The 22,419-nt window shown below is 32.8% G+C and overlaps 1 protein-coding gene across 1 annotated transcript in view; it reads right to left on the reverse strand.

The window, feature by feature from the left end:
* Positions 1 to 22,419, reverse strand: part of LOC106460527 (histone-lysine N-methyltransferase NSD2-like) — a 157,644-nt gene that overhangs the window by 92,848 nt on the left and 42,377 nt on the right. Inside the window, 1 exon segment of the mRNA XM_022387273.1 lies at positions 1,135 to 1,270. Coding sequence (XP_022242981.1) covers positions 1,135 to 1,270 — 136 coding nt within the window.

The raw sequence follows: 22,419 nt of genomic DNA on the forward strand, positions 1-22,419 counted from the left end.
TGATAGATGAAGGCCTTGACTTTCTATTGGTTATAGGTAACATATAATATAACATAAGAGAACTATTAACAAATCCTGAAAGAGTGGATGTGACAAGTGAGTGTGGCAGGAGGGGTTTGATTTTCTATTTGATAGCTCTGTAACCACACAAAACTGAAGACTATAATAAATATGGTTTGTCGGAGCAATGAAGATTTTATAGTTTATCGTACTTTTCCAAAGGGTGGTGGATAAAATAGAGAAGACAAAATGCCTAGAGAAAATGTGTCACATGTGTCATACTATGGGAAATTCAGGATTTTTTTTAATATTGCCTAGTAGAATTAAGAACTTAAAACTTGTATACTATTAAAATTTAGATTATTAGCTAATATTTTATGCTATTCTAATTGGTATAACAAACAAAAAGTAGTTTAATAAAATTTTGAATTTAAGGCACTAAAACCTTGTGTCATGCACAGTAAAGGATACCCATGGTGATAAGGTTAAGACAGGTAATGAAAATAATAATTTGGTACAAACAGAGCTAAAGCAAGCAGACAATGTTTTCTTTTTTGCCTACAACACAAGGTCCACAACACAATAACCTTTAAACAAAACTTGATATTAAAGTTGTAGGACGAGTTACTAGTAATTTTACATTTATGAAGATTAATTTAGAGAAGTTACAGTATTAAATTTAATTAATTCAATATGCATATATTAGTTAATTATAGTATAAGATACATTTAATATATAACATTAAATTTCTTAAATAGCAATGACTACATTCTGTTATCTGACTTATCTTCAAATTCTATGTACATGAAGCTGTACATGTGAAAATTCTGCTATGGTGCTTAGAAATTCACTAAGCAGGCCCAACTTCATCAAGTATTTTTGGATTAATGACCAAAAACACCACTAACAGTGAAGAAACCTAAATGATTTAATACAGCAGAGTGATCATAAAGGCTTGTTATTTGCCTATTAATCATAATTAAGACTTGATTATTACAAATTATCGTATATTTTTAGCAGCTCTTCTGGTAGAGATTATTAAAATATAGTTTGAAAATGTGAATCTTTTACATACATATGTATCTGAAGCCATAAAAATATTCGAAATACACTTATAATATATCAGCTACTAACCTACATCTACAGCACTTTTATTTTGCTTTGGCATTACATACTGAAAGGTGAGTTCTTGCTTGCGTTCTGCTCGACTCATTCTTAAAGCATCTTCTGCCTCTTCCACAGCTAATTCCCAGGCTTTCTTCCTAGCAGACTGCAATGACAGAGACCCACTTATCAACTCTTATCTAGGATTATGATTATCAGAACTAATCACATTAAAAATTACTTCTATATTTTAATAGTTCCCATTGAACTCTTTCCTTAACCCACTATCAGTTATTAATAATCATCTTTACAAACACCATAAATGATCCTTTCATGAGAACCAATTTGTCCTTAATAAAGTGTGAGATTCATTATCTTTCAAATAGATTATCCATATTCAAGTTGAACAAATACCTTCATAGTTTATTTTCTCTAATTTTGGTTGGAATTTTACTCAATTTCACACATTTGTTGTTAGCACTAATAATTTCACTAACTTTATTTGTGTAGTTATTTTGTTCAATAAAAACACACTATTCCCCTAATTCAGCCTTACAATTACCATGTTTTCATTACAGTTTAATTTTTTATAGCTAAAAATCCCTGCTTACTTATATTAGTGAATTTTCTTTCATTATTATATTCATCAAAAGATGTTAGGTCTATAGCACTAATCTGTGTACTTTCAAATGATTCATTGATTTCTCTTCATATAATTAGTCTAAACAATTGCTTCAACAATTACCTTCAGCCTAATAAATAATTATCATACTTAAGGTATTTTGGTGGGATAATAAAGTTTAGACTATGGATGAGAACCCTTTTTTTCTTATCATTGATTAAATTATTATAATGGCTAATTTGTTTTTCTAACAATGATAAATTTTGTTGAAGTTGTCTTTTAGTTAATTTATCAATTTTTATTTTGTTTTATTTATAAATTCAATAATTTTTACATAAATTGTAGAAACTCTCTTGAGTCATAGAATTTTGGAATAGATACTTTAGTAAGTGGAAAGCTAGTGAGTGGAAGGATTGGGAACTACAAAACAAAGAAGTGCAGGTAAAATAAGAATGGACCACATGAAGAGGACAGAGAATGTGATCAGGATCTGAACAGAAATAGAGATGAGAATGGAAGGAAAAGATATAGGAGTGAACTCACTATCACCCTACACACTGCAGACATTTCATGAAGAAAAGCATGATCTGAATATAGAAAGATATATGAAGTGATGGAACAGAATGTGAGAAGAATCAATGGCATACACATCAGAACACCAACAACCCCAGGTGAAGAGGAGGAGGAAAGAAGTGTTAAGGGACAGATGGTATAAGGAACACGAAATCATAGGATCAAATGATGGTAGGGTAAAGGCATGGAAAACAACATTAAGGAACCATTCAGGTAGGTGAGAAGAACAGGGAGGGCTGGGGATGAAGAAATCCAATGTAATGGGAAGATTATAAGGTAGTCATGAGATATGCCCAGTAATCAATAATAGTTGAGATAAACCAGTCTTGGCCAAATAAGCTATGTGCAGAACATAAACATATGGGGAATAGAAGGATGAAAAGGTGGGAAGATTTGATGCTGAGACCAGCAGCAATTATGGTGATAAACTTCTAAGGAAGACAGACAAACAGAATGGGAAAGAAAGAAGGCTACATGTGAAGACAGTACCAACTGTCCTGCAAGGACCAGACAAGCCCCACGTGTGAAGTCAGAGTGATGACATAGCTAGATGGAAGAGAGAAGCACAAGGGGGAAGAAGAGAGCAGAAGAGGAAAAGAAGGAAGGAAGTTAGAAGGCTCAACAGAAGAAACCACAATTTGTGTCAGCCAATAGGATGCTACCAGAAGGACCCAACAAGGAATGTCCAAAATGAGAAAAATAACTCGAGGGAGGAGACAAATAGGGAGTAAGCACAAAGGAAAAGACCTGACTATTCTTGACTGAATTTATCTACTGCTAATGCTAATGTATAAGGAACAGAAGGCCCAAAAAAGGGAAGCTGGCATTGTTGTAAGTGGCAAAAGCATTGATGCGAGGAGTGCCCAAACAAGAGCAAAGCCATTGAAAAATACGAGGATTGAGAGGTCACTCCAGAAAAAAAGAAATCCTGAGAGAGGTTCCACTGATCATATAGTCTACAGTAAAAGACAAATGTGAGCACAACCTAAGGGAATAAGGAGGTTACAAAGAAGCCCAAGTCCCCAATAGATGTAGAAACTCTAATGCAGGAAGAGGAGAGAACACAGCTGTGGAAATCAAATCCTCCATGGCCCACAAATGCAGCAACTAAGTGCAGAGATGGGAAGTAAAGAACACACCCAAATGACCCAGATACTGGTTGGATGTGTGAGATGAGACTTCTCCAGCTTGACCAGTGAACCTAGACAAGTCACCTCCTGAAGAAGGTGAAGAGTATGTTCATAACAGTTCAATTGGGATGGAACTAAAAGAAGCTGGTTGTTCATATAATGGTGAAATATCAATCCCAAGCTGTGAATGTGATGATCACAGGCACACAACAAAAGTGAATGTATGGGGGTGATACTAAGTCAAAAATAATAGCTCAAAACTCATAAACTTGACCAGTACATCATTACAGACCAAAGTGTGAATGTTGTGGAGATGGAAATGTGAAAATAAGTGTCAAAGATGTTGACCTTGGTCATCCTAGGTCCTGGAGTAAAAGACCATCAGAGGGTAAGAAAACTCCTCACAGTAAACTAAGAAATGTTGAGAAACTGACAGATATGGGACAAAATGCCAATCCTTTGGTGTACTGGAGAACAACAAACAGACAGGAAATAAAATCCCAGGGAAGAGTGATAAACCCTTTTGATAGTATCCTTGGCCAAAAAGTCAGCCACAAAAGAAATCTATAGGTTCACAAGTCTGGCTGACATATAACATATGTCAGCCAAGTGGGTCCTCTCTGTTCCTGAGTCCAGAAAATAGGGATGAAAAAAAAAAGAGTGGAAAGGAGTCAAAAGGTCAGAAAACAGCAAATGGAAGAAAAGGATCTTGGGAAAGACAGGACACAAGGGTAATCAAAGGAAAACGTTGGCACACAGCCTCAGTCCATAACTACAAAGATTCAATTACCCCACCAAAATCTCACTGGCAGAGAGAAGAAGCCAAAGGTCCCTCAAACAAGAGAGAAGTAAAAGTACTTCAACAAGAAGAGTATTCCTCCCTAACAAATCCCAGCAATAGAGTAACCACGAGAGAAGGAAGAAGAATATACCAATGTAGAAAAAGGAATGGAATGAGTGTCCACTAAAAAACCCTCAGGAGAACAGTGCATGGCTTCCAAAAGATGGATGGAGGATAGATAACACAAAGGGGTAGTAAAAGAAAAGCAAAGATGACAAAATTGAGTTTGAGAAAGATTAACAGAGGACAATGGATCAAAGCCCCTAGTCTGAAGAAGAGGCTCCAGAGTTTGAGGGCTTCAGCTTGATTGTAAGCCAAAGCATATATGCAACCAAGTAAAAGGTGATGACCATATCAGCACCAAAGTGAAATTAAGACAAAAACATTTTCAGCATGGACTTGGATATTAGGGGAAGGAAGAAAAACATAATACTCTGGAGAATGAGCCAAATGAAAAAGAGGAAGCAAAGAATAATAAGAAATAAGAGAGAGCAAAACAAAATTTAACACACCAGAGAAGTCATGAAAGGATGCAGAATATATAGATAGATATACATCTGTACTGGAAGAGTTCTTTGGAAATTTAGGAGGCAGAAAAAAACTGCCTAAAATCTATATCCTCACAGATGAGGATTATAGGAGGAAAGAAGTCTATGTCAAGGCTTGAAAAAGGCCCAGGCAGCATGCAAGGCTCCACCACCCTGACAGACAAAGAAGCACCCAATGCCACTGTAATAGTCTGTCTAGTGTGAATAAAGTCCATATGTTCAACAACAGGCGGCATGGAAATGATCACCTCTGCATAATTCATGTTGGGGAAAATAAAATCCACAAAGTCTACAGAGGAAGAATTGTTTAAAAATAAAACAAAAGGGAATCCTCAATAGTTGCAGCACTTTAAATTCTTTTAAGCAGGATTAGAGTAGATTAATCTATGAGACCTTTTTTTTCTTCTTTTTATTAGCTATATTTTTGTGCTCTAGCAATACCAAGCTTGGGGCATGTGTATACCTGATTCAATTTTATTACTCATCAGAATCTCTACCATCCTACGCTCAAATTGAAACTATTTTAGACAGGATTAGAGTAGATTAATCTATGAGACCTTGGGCATGGCCAAATACATCAATTAAATGGGTTTGACCTCCTGAGTCAAAAACTGTAATTAGATCTCAAATCAGTCAAGAGATGACTGAGCTATGAGCTAAAAGTTTGTACTTGAAAAACTTAGAGCCATTCTACAGGCCGCTATGCCATGGCTAACAAAATATATCTCTGCAACAGTTTGTTTTGTAGATAGTTCAACCAAACATTGATGTTTAAAAAACTCACAAGAGTGAAAACAGATACATCTTAACACAAGTGCCAAATCAAGAATTGATGATTAAACAATCAGTATAGAGGGAGCCAGCTGTGCTAGAAGGCAGTATGACACTCCTATTGATGAAGGGTTGACACATGCTCATTTGCATGAATCAAGAAAGTTAGATGTGAGAGGAGATTATGTAAGCATTTTTTCATTTTTCCTAAATACCAACTGAATATGACCATTACATCTATTAACAATTACGGTAGCAATTGACTTGTTTTCTGGAAATCTTGGACTTATAACAAATTTTAATATAAAAAGGCACATTATCCATATTTCTGTGTTTTTATCTTGGACACTAATTAACCTTGATCTTTTTATTACTGGTGTTAAGGATAAACAAAAAATTACATTTTAAATATTATAAAAATAAAGTGGATCTAGATTTTTGAAACAATATGAATGGGAAATTATATTTTATCTAAATACCTTAATTTTAAAGTATCTATTCCAAAATTCTATGACTCAAGGAAGTTTCTACAATTTATGTAAAAATTATTGAATTTATAAATAAAACAAAATAAAAATTGATAAATTAACTAAAAGACAACTTCAACAAAATTTATCATTGTTAGAAAAACAAATTAGCCATTATAATAATTTAATCAATGATAAGAAAAAAAGGGTTCTCATCCATAGTCTAAACTTTATTATCCCACCAAAATACCTTAAGTATGATAATTATTTATTAAGCTGTAGGTAATTGTTGAAGCAATTGTTTAGACTAATTATATGAAGAGAAATCAATGAATCATTTGAAAGTACACAGATTAGTGCTATAGACCTAACATCTTTTGATGAATATAATAATGAAAGAAAATTCACTAATATAAGTAAGCAGGGATTTTTAGCTATAAAAAATTAAACTGTAATGAAAACATGGTAATTGTAAGGCTGGATTAGGGGAATAGTGTGTTTTTATTGAACAAAATAACTACACAAATAAAGCTAGTGAAATAATTACTGGTCACAGCAAATTTGTGAAATTGGATAAAAATCCAACCAAAACTAGAGAAAATAAGTTACAAAGGTATTTGTTAAAATTAAAGGACAATCTACTGACAGACAACAAATGTTACAAACAATCTAAATAAAAGTACTAAAAAAGAAAAACTCTATTTTGAAATAAAAGTATTAAAATTGAGATTTACACATACACTTATTGAACACCAAAATCACAAGTTGTAAAACAGGAAAATGTAGAAGTCAGATTACAGTCTAGTGCAATGTTGTGCAAACGTTTTCTGGAATGAGCCACATGTTCAAGTAGAAATTTTAGTGGGCCAAATATATCATGAAGTAAAAAAGAATGAACTCACCCATAACCAAGGCAAAGATTCACTGCACCAGGAATAACATGCAGTTAATTTAAGAATCAGATCTTTGATTTGAATGACAATAATGTTATAGTAGAATGAACATATACTTTCATAAAAGGTGAACTTGTACATTTTAATACAATATAACTAAAAGAAAGAAAATAATAATGATAATAGTACTGATGAGTTAGTAGTTTCAAAGCTTAATAGGGGAGACTCAAGACAAGTTGATAGCACACCAGGTTCTCTTGTCACTACCTTCACAGAAATAGTCCTTCTCAGGACTTTCCTGAAGATGGCAGCAAGTTAGCAAACAAACAATAGAATAAAAAAACTATTTAGTAATCAGTACATAGTTGTTAATAATTAAACTTAGGTGATCATATAGATGACTAACTATGACAATGAATAATAATAATAATAATGATAGTAATCTTACTGCAGGAGAAATATACATTTTTATACAATATATTCCAGATAAACATACCACATTTGATCAGTTCACTTTCATTTTGTGTAATTTTAATATATAAAAATATTTTCTTTTTCCTACATTTGCAACTATAAAAGCTTTTTTCACTTGGTTTGCAGAGCTATTTCTAAATTGTTATCCTTCACATCTGAAGCAACATATTCCAAAAGGCTATGTTTTAGTTGATTATCGCTGTCATGCATAAACAGACAAAAGTACTAAGAATTTTAATAAGCAATATGTGCAAATATTTGAGATGAAGAAAATGCAAGTTTTTTCTTTTGCAAAAAATTAGCAACATTTTAAAACTACAAATATCATTATGCTGTTGATATAACTTTTATACCAAAGAAAGTTAAATGAAATACTTTAAATGTTACTTGCAAATATATAAAATAGTATTTTTCATATGGCATGTTTTCAAGAAGGTGAAAACTATGAAAGTTAGCAATGCCATAAACATTTCTATGACCATATCGCAAAACAAAAGCTTTTCTCATACTTCATTTTATTATTTTCTGTTCTTATCACAATTAGGATTGATATGTACAATATCCAAAATTTTGTTTTTCCAAAAAAATGTAACCTTTCAAATTATATAATAACATTTCTATACTATGTTCCAATAACTTCTGATCAAAGCAATCTACTTACTTAGGTCAAAACTAAAAATTAACCAAGTAAATAATGTAACTGATTTAATATATTAGTTAACAAGGAGAATGCAAAATAAAAAAAAAAACAATAATGTCTAATGATTAAAATTAACTGATTACTTACCAATGCTGTTACTAGTATTTTCAACCACTATCCTAAAATTATTATATTTTAACATGTGCTGAAGCACCATATTACATTACATACAAATTATACTTATAACTGGTCTCTTTCTATGTCACTAAAAGACACCCTTAAGTCACTTTTTATATTTCTGAAAGAGCATTCCACTAGTATGATATATAAATCTGGCCAACCTGACCTCCCTAATCTACATTACTCAATTTTATTGCTCACCAGTTAATTTTGGTTATTCATAAAACTGACAAGAAATAGTGAATAGTACTTATCTATCACACTACCAGGTGGACTTGTTTTGCCAAACACTTATAATGATTTATTTCCCTCATATTTAATCAAAAGTCAATTGAGATTTCAAAAAAGTAAAATTAAAGAGTAAAAAAAAGCTAAATAGTTTAAAACTAACACAACAGAAAATGTCCTCAATGTTATTATGCACTTTAAAGAGCATTACAACCATATGTCTCATGTGCGTATGTTTCTCTTATAGCAAAGCCACATCTGGCTATCTGCTGTGTCCACCAAGGGGAATTGAACCCTTGATTTTAGCGTTCTAAATCCGTAGACTTATCGCTGTCTCAGTGGGGGACCCATATGCCTCAAATGAAGCTATATACATATTTGAAGTTGGAACTTGTCAGCATTAGTGAATATTTCATTCACATTCTCTACAGCTAAAATGTTTAATGTTGGGTCATTTTAGTGAAAAAAAAAAAAATCAATTCTTCACTTTATTCTGCTGTCACATAGCTTCTTTTGCAAGTTTTAATTGCAATTATGGAAATGTTTGATTAAAATTAAAAACTGAGCATAATTCTAAAATAAAAATATATTTTTCAAAACAATGTCTCAACAAAATTTTGGACATTTCACAACATAAAATATTATAGAAAACTAAATCAAGTATATGAATTTCTTTAACCTGAAACTAGATACTATTGTGTTTATTTAGTTAGATGATTCTAAATTTCATGCAATTTGTTTAAGTACCTTCACAGTCAGAAGAAACAAAACAAGGATATCAATGACACCCTCTTGGTCTGGAGAGAGTTAAGGTGCATCATATTTTTGTATTGCACCCTTTCCCATTTTCATGTGTCCTGTGAATTTAGAAAATATTTTACTTTATCCAATTCATTTATAGTATACACTTGATGCAAATTGTCACTTTAATGTGACCAATGAACAACTATTCTTCGTAGATTGTATCATGTTACAGTCTGCTGTGATGCATGATAATTCATTATAGCCTATAAAAAGATAATATAAATTGTATTCATAGAAGTTCATGTTTCAAAATTTTTATATTATTTTCTCTTTTAATCATTTTTAACATGTAGCCTTTCTAAAAGTTATTGTTTTGCTGCAAAGACAACATTTTTTTACAATTCTTTTTTTTTCTTAAATGATTGGTTTTCAAATTTTTACTTGTGACTGACATTATTATTATTATTCACCATTTGGAAAATAGAGAGTTGCTTCATCATTAGGATTTTTTTTTCAAGTAGATTAACCTTAAAAAATATGTTAAGAAAGTACTTTGTCAAATATTATAATAAAACTTTATTTTACATAAAACTGAGTAGAGTTTGGTGATTAGTATAACTTGCTAATCAATCAATTTACAGACTCATTAATCATTTAAATTTAGTTAATCACTAATTCTAGCATGAGATTAATATTCCCATTTTCAAATAGGTTTTTTTAAAAGCAATTTTTGAGCTATCATTTGTTTAATATGATAAACACTTAGCAGTTACTATACGAACATATTGTGAATAAAATCTTTTTTTTTTGGCTAAAAATAATTTGGCAAAAACTTTCGGCACAAGTTTTTTTTAAGTTAACCTGGACACTTCCTACTTGGTAATTCACTAATGTTGAGACAAACATGTGGTCACATTTTGTTTGTTTTAAAAACATGCAGTAATCCCCTATTGATTTTGTGTAAATCAAACTAAATGATAAACAAATAATGAAAACATGTTTTAATATCACTGATAACAGTGATAATGCTATTACTTAAAATATCATGAATGAATTTAGAAATAATTAAGTAATCAGTTAGTCAATATATTTACGCATGCTGTTTGAATAGAATAAACATAAAAATAATATCCAATAAATAAGAATTTGAGTCATCAGAATATTTTGCCAACATCTGCTGTACCCACCAAAACCTAACTAAGCTTGTCTGATTTAACAACAATTTGATTTGATGAACATAAAAAAACATCTCATCTTTATCTATTAGAAATACTAAGTTCAAACAAAGAACCAGACACCAACAAATGTAAAATCAAAAAGCCTTCTTAATTAATGAGCACAGTTCTGTTGTAAATTAGCACCTTAGGTTGCCAAGATACCTTTACTAAGCCATTAAGCAAGCTCTCGTCATGTGACTTTTTTCATTTTGTATATATATTTTTGTACTTAGGTAAACTACTTATATCTGATGATGACAAAACCTTGTCAAAGCACTGTGCATTTATTACCATTTTCAGCATGTAATAAAATTTTATTTGTTAACTACTCAAGCCATCTCTAAACTTTATATGCTTACAAGCTGAAGTGCCCATCCTTTGTCCAGAATATGAACTTAAAAAAAAATGTGTGGGTGGATGCTATGATAAATAACACAAAAATACTAACTTTCACACAATTTATTTATAGCATAAATTATTATAGTATTCATTATTACCCCACCAAAAGTTCTGTATAAACTTTAATAACTCAATATGTATATACTTAAAACATTGTATACACTGTGCAATGTGTCAAGATGACTTTGTAGGAAGATGTAGTGGCCAAAGTAATGGCAATAAGGGTGCTTTCTGTTACCTACTTTCAGCACCCAGCTCCTAATGTCCTTCCACAGAGTTTCACATGATTAATTAATAGACAATTATTAGCCACAGAAGTGTTTTACGGGCCGAAGTTGAAAGGTCACAGGTCAAAGTAGGAAGTTGATATAACTCAAAACAAGAGGGAATCCTCAATAGCCATGACACTTGAAATTCTTTTAGGCAGGATTAGAGTAAATTAACATATGAGACCTTGAGCTTGGTCAAATACATCAATCAAAATGGTTTGACCTCCTGAGTCCAAAGCTGTAATTAGATCTCAAATCGATCAAGAGATGACAGAGCTACGAGCTAAAAGTTTGTACCTAAAACACAAAAACAGTCATTCTACAAGCCATTATGCCGCAGCTAAAAATAGCTCTTCATATTAGCCTTACTGTGGCTTTTGGAGTAGACACTTAAGCTGAGATTATGTATTATTACAATGATGGGCTAGTGCACTCTAAGAGATGTACGAGACATTTTTGTGCCCTCTCCTCACACTGTGTGTAAGTTGTGTTATAGGAAATTTAATAAAGTTTTTTCCATGTAAGGACATGGCACCATCTATGAATGTAGTTAATGTTAACTTACATCAAATATAATAAATGCTAAATAACAGCTATAATGTACAGAGACTATATTTACATTAAAATTCTGTCATCACAACAAATGAATGAGTAAAGTTGTACCAGTGTGACTTATCTCAGTGTATTGTAAAGCTAGATAAAAATATAAAAAAACTGAGCAATGTATTTGATTAAATGATGAAAATTCCTACAGTATTTGGTTCCTATGTTTTCATGGTATTGATGTTATGAAATTTCTGTATTACATAATTGTGGTAAAATTTCCACCAGAAGGCACATAACTAAATATTTTAATGCTTAGCTTAGATTACTATTGAACATATGTTGTTGAAAAAGTCAAAATTTGCATTTTTAACTTTTTTAAGATTTATTTTATTACATTTAGATTCTTTCAAATAATGATAAAAACAAATAAAAATAATTCAATGGTACTTTATATAACTAGAGATTAGCTATAAATGCTTACATACTTCAAATTTACAAGGAATACTAATGGAATTGCTGTATTCAGGTTATTAGGATTTATTATAGGTTAAAAATAAATCCTTTATGTGTAATTTAAGGTCAAACCAATAGCTAGACTAGATCTATTTCTCAATATATCTAAATCTATACCATACATGGATGTAGACTAATAAGGTATGCATGTAAGAAATCATGAACAAAGTTGAGTATTTACCAAACAGATCTCGACTAGTAAATCAGCTGATTTGGATGGAGGAACCATGTCAGGTTAATAACACTTTTGCCAATGAGAGCTGAGCTTGCAAAATAATCCAAAATCTATATGTGCATTCTACTGTGAATTCATTGCAAGATCAATATTCTTCATTATTATAGATCCTACATCACTTTCTCTATGCATCTTTGATATCAGAAATTATCAGAACAGTTTGAATTACAAAACATGAATGACTAATTTCATAAAATAGTTTTGAATGTTGCAGACTATGCCATTATATGTGTTTTTTTGGTATGTTTTTTAATAATTGTGGCCATCATTGCAATCACTCTCTTAATACTTCATTCTGTATATTTCCACCCTTAAAATAGGTTGAAGCACAACCAGGGTATTCGACTGATGCTACGCCAAAGCCAAGAGCTTCTTGAAACTCCTAAAGCAAAAAGACATGATCAAGTTCTTCCACTTCATGACTGTTATAGTAGTAACACTGTCACACGTGTCACTCACATCACCGAAAGCAAATTTGACTGTGGCAGATGTCAATGCCTCCATCAATGCTTCTCTTACCACTCTTTGGAAGTACAAGACCAGGTAAGTTCATATATGTTTCTCTGTTTTGACAATTTTTTTTTATCATTAAACCTGATGTCAGGTTTTCTCTCCTTTTAAGAGGAAAATGTAAGATGCAATTGCATTTTGTGAAGATTTTAGTTTCACTCAGAATAAGTAAAAAGTGTGTATAATGACTTTGCTGAGAAGAACCTCACATCAGAAGCCTGATTATCAGACAGACTCTCTTTATGGACTCACTTAAATTGATCAAGTTCATGACCTTTATAGTTTCCACACTATAACTTCTAATATGTTTTGTTTATCTTTACAACATTTTGCAAGCTTTCAGTAATTATCAAGTCATTTGTAGACAAAAAATCATAATTTTTCATGAAGTATTTTCACTTAAAATTTCTCAAAGTGTTGACTTCTCCGAGTGCAAATTGATTTTTATGTTAAGATTAAAATTACTTTCCTTCATCTGAAAAACCTTAAAGTTCATTTGCACAATCTTTAAAATCTCCTAAATAAATTTCAAATGTTCTTTTTCAGTAAAACTTTATATTTTATCTGTTATTTACTCTACCCTCACTCTATATAACATGGGTTAATTTGATTGACCTCATAACTAAAAAAAAAACCTTGATATCTATTTATAGCACTGATGGATATTCATGATCAACATATGCAAACAATTCAAACCAGTGAACAATATATTTGATACTCTTTGAGATGAATTGCAACAAAATTAGCAAAAATCACCATCACCCATGTGCATCAATTTTTTATTGTCTTAAAACTTTCATATAAATGTATCATCAGTGTAATTTATCATGATGCATGAGAAAAGGCACAAAACCTCAAACCTTCATAATGTATGGTTCTGAGCAACCTCATGGAATTATGTATCGACTTGTTCAAACAATGAAAGGGTTTGTGTCAGAAAAATAGCAAGATTCCATTTACTTTGTGCAAACAAACAATATTTACAAGTATTTGTTCCAACTCTCAAATGACAAAGAAAATTGTTAAGCATGCGTGTTTTGTAATGCATGGACAAAAACTAATGTGACCATTGACTGTTGCTTCAGTTCCTTTTCCACACCAAGGTTTTGTATGAAATCCTTGATTTCTCTCAAAATGTGGCTACAATAAAAATCATAGTATACCTCATTAACTTCAATGACTTTGAATATGCTTCTGGAAAACTTTTTATTGAAAATTTTCAAAATAATATTTCAATCCTTTTGGATGATGACCTGAGGTTTAAGGTATGTCAGTGAAATGTATCCATGAAGTCTTCACAAAATAGTCAAACTAATAATAATAATAAAGCTGGGTGATTGGTGAAATTTGATAAGCAGTTAATTGTCATGCTAATTAAACCTATGATCTCAGCTCATTCAAAGTGCAGATAACATGACCTTTTACAGAGATGCATTCAAAATTGAATTAACACCTGCCATGTAAGGCAGCCTGTGGATAAAAAAAAAGAATCATTCCAGTTTTGGTTGTTTTGATTAAATAAAAAGAAGACATCTGACACTATTTTAGAGATCTAGGTCACTGGACCTGACCCCAAGACCATGAGAGCCAACATGGAGAAGTCAACTTGTAAATGTAGTAAAGTAAAATGATGTAGCAATGAAACATGCTTGAAATGCTCCATTTGTGGTTGTGAATGTGATGGTTTAAGTGTAACAGTTAAGCAAACTGCGAGGCCGGGTCAGATTAGGGAAGAACTTATTTGATGATATCCCAATCAATTTGGCATACCAACTGAATCAGAGATTTATAAATTAATTACTGCATTGACAATGAAACACAAGACATCAGACGGCCAAGTAGTTTAGTGAGGCAGGGGGTCACTCAGACTGTACTGTGGGTGCACACCTCCTCAACCATCAGTCTCTGTGGGTCAAAAGCAACTGTGGGAGGAGAGCACTTGTGATAAGTATCTGTGCACAGCTCCTCTACTGTCAGACACTTCAGGTCCCTTGCCAGTCACATAAGGAGGGCACTGCATAGTCAGTGTTGGCTATTGGATAGAATATGTATGGATACTTAAGAAACACTACTTGACCATCAGATACTACAGGTTCCTTGCCAGTTACGGAAAGAGGGCACTGTTTAGTCATTGTTGGTTATTGGACACTTGGACACAATGAGTAAGGATACTTAAGAACCACTATTTGACCATCAGATACTAGGATTCCCTTGTCATCTGTTGGAGTAGGGTGTGTGTGAGTGATAAAAATCACAGTTGGATATTAAATAATATCATAAACTCCACCATCAAAAAATCAAAAACAGAGGGTTCAGGCCACTGCAGGAATAGGAATTGTGACAAGTGGAGACAGATATACAAGCATGATGTCGTGTTATGTGTCCAAATTCCACTTGATGATTGTGATGTATCTACTGCAATGGGGTGATCTGCATTACACTCTGGAATCACCCCTGCCCCGCTTCTCACCATAGAGGGACTCATGTTTTAATCCCCAGAATTTAGGTCCCAATCAGTGAGGATTCAGACCTGGAGAATGTACCCAGATCTCCCTCGGGTTCCTGTTAGAAATGTCTTTTACTGGAGACAGTGCCATGGGTAACTGCAAAACCTCATTTTGAAAAGCCAGGAGGCACTAGCCAGAGAAATGGGCAGAAGCACAACTCTGGTGCTGGCTTTTTCTATGATAGCCCATGAAATGTGTACAATCTAGATTGGTCTAAAAAAAAGATATATATATATAAATACCATGAGTAGAACTCCAGTGGGTTTTCAGAGCACCCAATCTCACAGAGGGCACTGACTGGGTTAGAGCAGATGGTCTGAGCACTTTCTGTTATCCTAGACCAATGCAGAATTTTGGGTAAGTAAACCATGTGAGGCAACATTAGCCACCTAGTGGGTTACAAAAGTATAAGAATGGTGGGGAATGAATACTCACACATCTTGTGAAAGAGGACGAATATCTGACAATGAAATGAAGTCAAAGAGAAATGGTGACAAAGAAACCAAGGTGATAAGTACATCCCATACAATGGAACACAGAGGGAGAAGGGATTAGGGAGGTGAACAGAAGAGATAGAAAGTTGCGAAGGGGAAGACAGGGCTGAGACTCGAGAAGGTGCAGTAACAGAAACAATATTGGGAAGAATGTTAGGAGCCATCAAACAAACTCCTTAACCCTTTAACAAATGCACAATTTTTAAACTCCTTTTGGCACATGTCATAAAGTTTTTCTGAGTTGCATTCAAAATTTAGTTAAACCACTTCCTTTCAATATATTTTAATGAAATTAGCATTATCATGTATATTATAATTCAGTTTTATATTACCTAACTTTTCATTCCTTTATTTCAAAATAAACCTCTAAAACAATATTTACAACTTCAGTTTTGTTGTCACATGATGTGCTAGCACTCAAAATATCTTAACCTTCATTTCTGTTATATGAACAATACTCTGTCTGCAGTGTACATGTATGTCTAGACACAAAACTATGTATACAGGGCTGTTTACCCATCACTTGTTTTAAATTCCATCCAGTCAATTCACAGAACAAACTAATAAATATGCTCTCCCTCTGATAGTAGCCATGCTCACTTTATATACTAGAAAGGGGAATTCCAAGCTAACGTCTACATATTTGAAGAGCATGTTTATAACCAATAAAAAGGTCTAATTTTAAACTACAATCTCTCAATATTTATTTTAAAACTGGCTCACATTACTCATTCACAAGTTCGTCAAACTGCTAAAGCATTGTTGGAGGTTCGTCGTAGCTAGGATTTAGTTATTTTTTCTCACCTTATAAATATTAGTTTGATAGACAGTTAAATTGTATTTAGATTTTACTTTATATTTTAGTTAAATTTAGTTACTATTTGTGTTTTAAAAGTCATATTTGAAAGGTTAATGTTTTTTAGTATAACCCAAAATTTGCCTCACTCCACAAGGCTTACATAAAACATTTTGCCAGAGGCTAAAGTATCTCTGCTGATGATACCATTATATCGCCTGTGTGTTGACATAAATAATCAACAGGAAAGAAAAATAAAACATTAAAAATAAACTATAAGTGAAAAGGTAAAGATGTGAAATTATGCATATGACCCAAAGAATATATATTTTAAGATTATATATAATTTGATAAATAGTTAAAAGGTATGTACACATTTCCATTTCTTAATTTTAAATATTTCATTGTACTTTATGTTGATTATAATAGATATAGTCAGTGATATGATAGGAAAAAAATGAAAAATAAAATATAAACATTTACCTTTAAAAACTTAATATTAATTTAGGAGGTTCTAGAGGTTATGTAAATAAAATTTGTAAACTGTAAAATAAAAAAATATTTTTTATACTTAACAGAAAATGTAACTTACATGAACTATTCAGCATCTGAGTACAAATAACTAGAATAAATAATGATTTTTTAGTAGAAATAGTAGAAAAAGGTTAAATTAAATATTTTTCTGAAAATACATACCTTTAGGAAAATTCCTGTCAAATTTCAAAGAATTTCATCCACTATTTCTATTTTTGGAATGAAATATGGCAAGAGCTAAATTACGTCCATATAACGTAAGGATCTGGTAGTCAAAGGGTTCAGGGGTGTCCCAAAATGGAACAAGAAACTAAGGGAGGAGATGAAAATGAAGATATACATAGTAAACAAAATGGGACAGACCAGACTGAAGGCATAGACACCCAAGGTTGGGGAATAAGGCACAGGAGACAGAATAGAAGTTAGCAAAGAGGGGAGATGCCAGGTAGCAAAAGGAGGAGGAACAATGAGAAAGCAAATCAACAGAAGACCAGTGGGTAAGGAACCAATCTGCGGGTAGGACACAATGTAGTGTCCCAAGAACATGACAGGTTATGAACATATTTGAAAGGCATAGGCTCAGAACCAAGACTGAAGACTATTTTCTAGATGCATATGTAAAGAAATAAGGAAAGAAGATTAAACATTATTTACTACAAGTACATGTTATGGAGTAAGTAGCCCCATCTAAATGTTATCATGAATGACACAGTATGGAGCAAAACATTATGTCTAAACCCTATCTCGTAATGGTACATGAAATAGCAACTAACCAGATCTAACCATTTAGCCAGGGAGTCAAACACCCATTTTTTACAAAACCTAACATGGGCTGTTGTAAAAGGTTGCGATATATTTTTGATAAACTTAGCTATAAAAGAACAACATCCAGGTGGACAACCCTGCAAACCAACTGCTGGAAGTCTGAAAAATGACCCTAAACAAGTTACCCATCTTATTCACAAATTGCACAATTTTTCCAGTCAAAATCATGTTTCATGTCAGCAATATGTTGATACATACCAATATGTATGTTTATTGTGTATGTAATGCAATTTATATATATAGTTATCACCACTATGTTCAACTTGTAGAAATTGTGTTGTTCAGTCTGTTTATGCAGGTCCTTAAATGTCAAGACTTTTCAGGGACAATGAAGATCAACAATATGAGTATTTAAGGACTGACTTCTCATTTCACAGTTTGAAATTATGACAGCTAAGTAAGTGTGCGATTGACAATATGACAATCAACACAGTGAAGATTTGAAGTAAGAAGTTTATTTGTCATTTTCAGGTGACGGAAACATCATGTCATCCAGGGCCCCAAAACATTCATCAGATGGAGCATTGCCTCTTTATAAAGAAAAACGACAAAAATTAGATCATTCTACAAAGTACTATACTAGGTGCATAATTTGCCAAGACACTAACACTAAAGAACTGTACAATGTACAAACAGGGACATCTGTGAGACTTCGGTTGGCCCTTAATGCTAGACGAGACAAAATAGCACTCTGACTTCACCCACATATAGCAGAAGACACACGGATTAACAGTCATCATCCAAAATGGCATGCCAGTTGTTGAAATTGGTATGTGAATGAAAAAGGTTACGAGCTTGAAGAAAAAAAAAAGAGTCTTACTTCATATAATACAGCAACATACAGCAAAGAATCAATGCAAACACAGTACCAAGAACCATACCCTCGATCACATGCAGCGCCTTATGACACAAAGACTTGCTGTGTGATATTTTGTTGGCACTGGTACCATGGAAAAGAAGCACTGTATAAAGTGGCCACTAAAAAAAGACAGTAGTTCATTATAGATAAAGCAAAACTACTACACAGAGAGGACATAATCAAGAGAGTATTTGGTCCTGGTCACAACATGGTAGCAACTGATATATCCTATCACATGAGATGCATGAATACTTTCAAAGCATTGCAATCCACTAATCTCACAGCCAATCCACTATCCAACTGTTTTTTACAGAGCATTTACAACTCTGGTGGAGTGACTGGAAGTTGGTCTTTTCAATATCGAAAAGACTTCTTAATCAAATCTTTGAGGAATGAATATTGGCAACTTCTGAATGACTTGGGGGAACAAAATGCAAACAGCTATCGATCAAGTATCTTAAAAGGGAAACTTATGAAACACTTTGGTTCCCGTGTTTCCCTTTTGGACCAAGCTCACAGATCAGGTTTCATATGTGCACCAACAGTATGTCTTGGTGATGCATTAGAAAAACTTCAACAGTTACAGGCATTCATCATGGTTGATAACAAACAAAAAACTCTGCAGAAAAGATGCCAAGTCATATAAAAGAGAAACTCAGAATGTGCCATCAACTGAAGTGTCCACAAATGCTGCATCCAAGATTGTACCAAATTCATTCTAAACATAGCAAACAAGACATTGGAAGGAGGTAACTTTCATGCTACTGCCACAATCATCATTGAACAACCTGAAGCTGACTCAACATGCAAGGCTTCAGCTGTTGTTAGTATCCTTTGCTGTAGTGATGAAACAAGACTCTTGTCAAACTACATGAATCTTACATGTCTACCTGTAACATAACAGCAAAGAGATAGATCACTCAGTAACATTTCAACTATTTATGATTTGGCAACATCAAGTGAGACCATTGCAGTTGATCTTCTACTTATGTGGTGCATTAGAAGTGTTCTTTTTCCATCACTACAAATAGCAGATGACACCTTTGAAGGAGAAGAATGCCTACCTGGGTTTACAGTAAAAAAAAGCAAGTAAAGTAGTGTACCTACCACTAATGCCTTCATCCCCTTAGGATCCTGGAGTCTTTTGATGATACGGCTAGTGAAGAATGAAAAGTATTTGGCAACAAATGGACAACAAACTTCGGTGATCAGGCTACGTACAAACTGGCCATGATTCTCAAAGAAAAGAATCCAGATATCTTTGGGGCAATGATTTTGCTGCTGGGAGGATTTAATCAAGCCCAAAACTACATGAAGGCAATTTTGAAAATTATGAGTGAGAGTGGAGCAGATGAGCTTTAGGTTCGTCTCGGGTTTGTTCATGAAGGAACGACTAGAAAAATAGTTGGAGAGAAAGCAGGTTACTACCAGTCCCTTCATGCATTATGGATCATCAGTGAAGCAATGTGGCATCTCCTCTGGGAAGAGTTTGAAAACTGAATTGACAGAAAAAATAGTGAGTTATGGATAAATCTTATCACATTATTGGCTAAAAGCCTGCTCGGGAACAAGCTAGAAGAAAGTCAGCAACTCAATTTGGTACAAGAAGCACAACCAAAATTAGCAGCACTCAAAAATAAAATGGAAAACTTCAAAGAGACGCTGGATAACATTCTTGGAAGTGTGCAATATCCTCTTTTGATTCATATACTGCTAGCATCAAGGCAATTGGATGGACCACTTGGATGAATCAAACAAGATGCTTCTGTATTTAGTAGCAGCTGGCCATTACAAGTATGGGCAATAGTTGCTGTCCATTTATCTGAATGAAATAAAATACCTACCAGAAACAAGCCCAAAAGTTCGTGAAGCCCTCATGAATGGAGCTTTTGTGGGAAGGAGAGCTGATGCACAACATAACACTGTACCATTGGGTATGCTCTTGAAACAGACATACAATGCAGATGCTAAAGAAGAAAGTGGGCTCAGTGGAATAACATTGAACATGGCAGCTCATACTAAATAATTCTGCACAAAATTGATAACTGCATCGGTGAATACACAGCTAAAGGAAATGCTAAACCTCATTCCTCAAAATACAAATCATCATCATGAAGCAGGTCAGACAAGGACTGAAAAAGACACTGACATGGTGTTAACTCTTTCAGCACAGGCTCCGTCCCTGGAACTGGCCTCATAACCATTTTGTGCTTGTTATAGTTTTTATGCTATAACTTCTAAATTAGTATGCAAATGTTTACAAAATTTAGCACATTATCTGTAAACATTACAATGCTTTCATAGGCAAAATAAAAATTTTTTTTCATTAAGTTTTAAGGTTTGTAAAGCAATGTCTTTCTCGTGCCTTTTTTTCTTTTCACATATTGTCTATTTAACATGCAAATTAATTTTCATTTTAAGATTAAAAAACTTTTATGAATCAGAAAATTTTCAAATTTCACATGTGAAATTTTTATAATGTCCAGATAGTTATTAAACATTTCTAAAGAGAAAAACTATATTTTATCTGTTATTTTCAGTAATGAATTTCTGGACAGGTTCGGTAGATTTGAAGGATATCATAACCACCATAAAAAATTAGGAAATAAATATAAATTATGCCTCTTTTATTCTAGAATGAACACAAATTATAACACGAAAACATAAATGTTTAGACTAAATAGTTTAAATCTCATAATATTATACATTTAGATATATATATATATATATATATATTATTTTCATTATATTGACCTTCCAGCCATGCCTGGCTAACAATACAAAAGTTACAATGATGTGGCTCATATGCATTTATATTACCATATCCAATAACATAAAACTAACCTTTGGTCTGTACAGAGTAACTTGTTTTGGCTGTGTTTTTGTAGACTAGTATTTTGTAAAATACAGTCACATTTCAATTATTATACATTATATGCATATATATATATTATTGCTATTTTCAAATAAGTTCTTAAAGTTATTTTACCTAAAACATAGAAGAGTAAATAAAGAAGTAAAGCAAACAATTATCTCTTCTAATTACGACCTTTGTACTTGTTTGCTGCTTGTCTTATCAAATTTCACACATATAAAATGTGAAATGAAATACTTTTTTTAGGTTTTATATATACATTTGAATAATTAAAAAAATCATAAATTACTACATCAATACCATAGAATTCCGCTATAATTTATCAAGCTTAGTAACTAAGATGTATTTTAGTCTAAAAAATATGAAATATCGAGCAGATTAACAACACATACTACCTCCTTGAATATTGGTTGAAAAGAAAGAAATGGCATCCAAGCCCATTAAAATGGCTGAGAACAGCCACTAGTGGGACATTCTGAGCTTCTGATTGGTTATTTATGTTATATGTAGAAGTAAGTGTATAGATATGGGAGCATTTCCAAAAATGGAAAGATGTGTGTGTGTGGGGTACTACTGTGTTTGATTTATTACATGAGCAATATCTTATCAAATAGAAGAGATAAGA

The sequence above is a fragment of the Limulus polyphemus genome, unplaced genomic scaffold (assembly GCF_000517525.1).
Source record: "Limulus polyphemus unplaced genomic scaffold, Limulus_polyphemus-2.1.2 Scaffold787, whole genome shotgun sequence".
Lineage (NCBI taxonomy): Eukaryota > Metazoa > Arthropoda > Merostomata > Xiphosura > Limulidae > Limulus > Limulus polyphemus.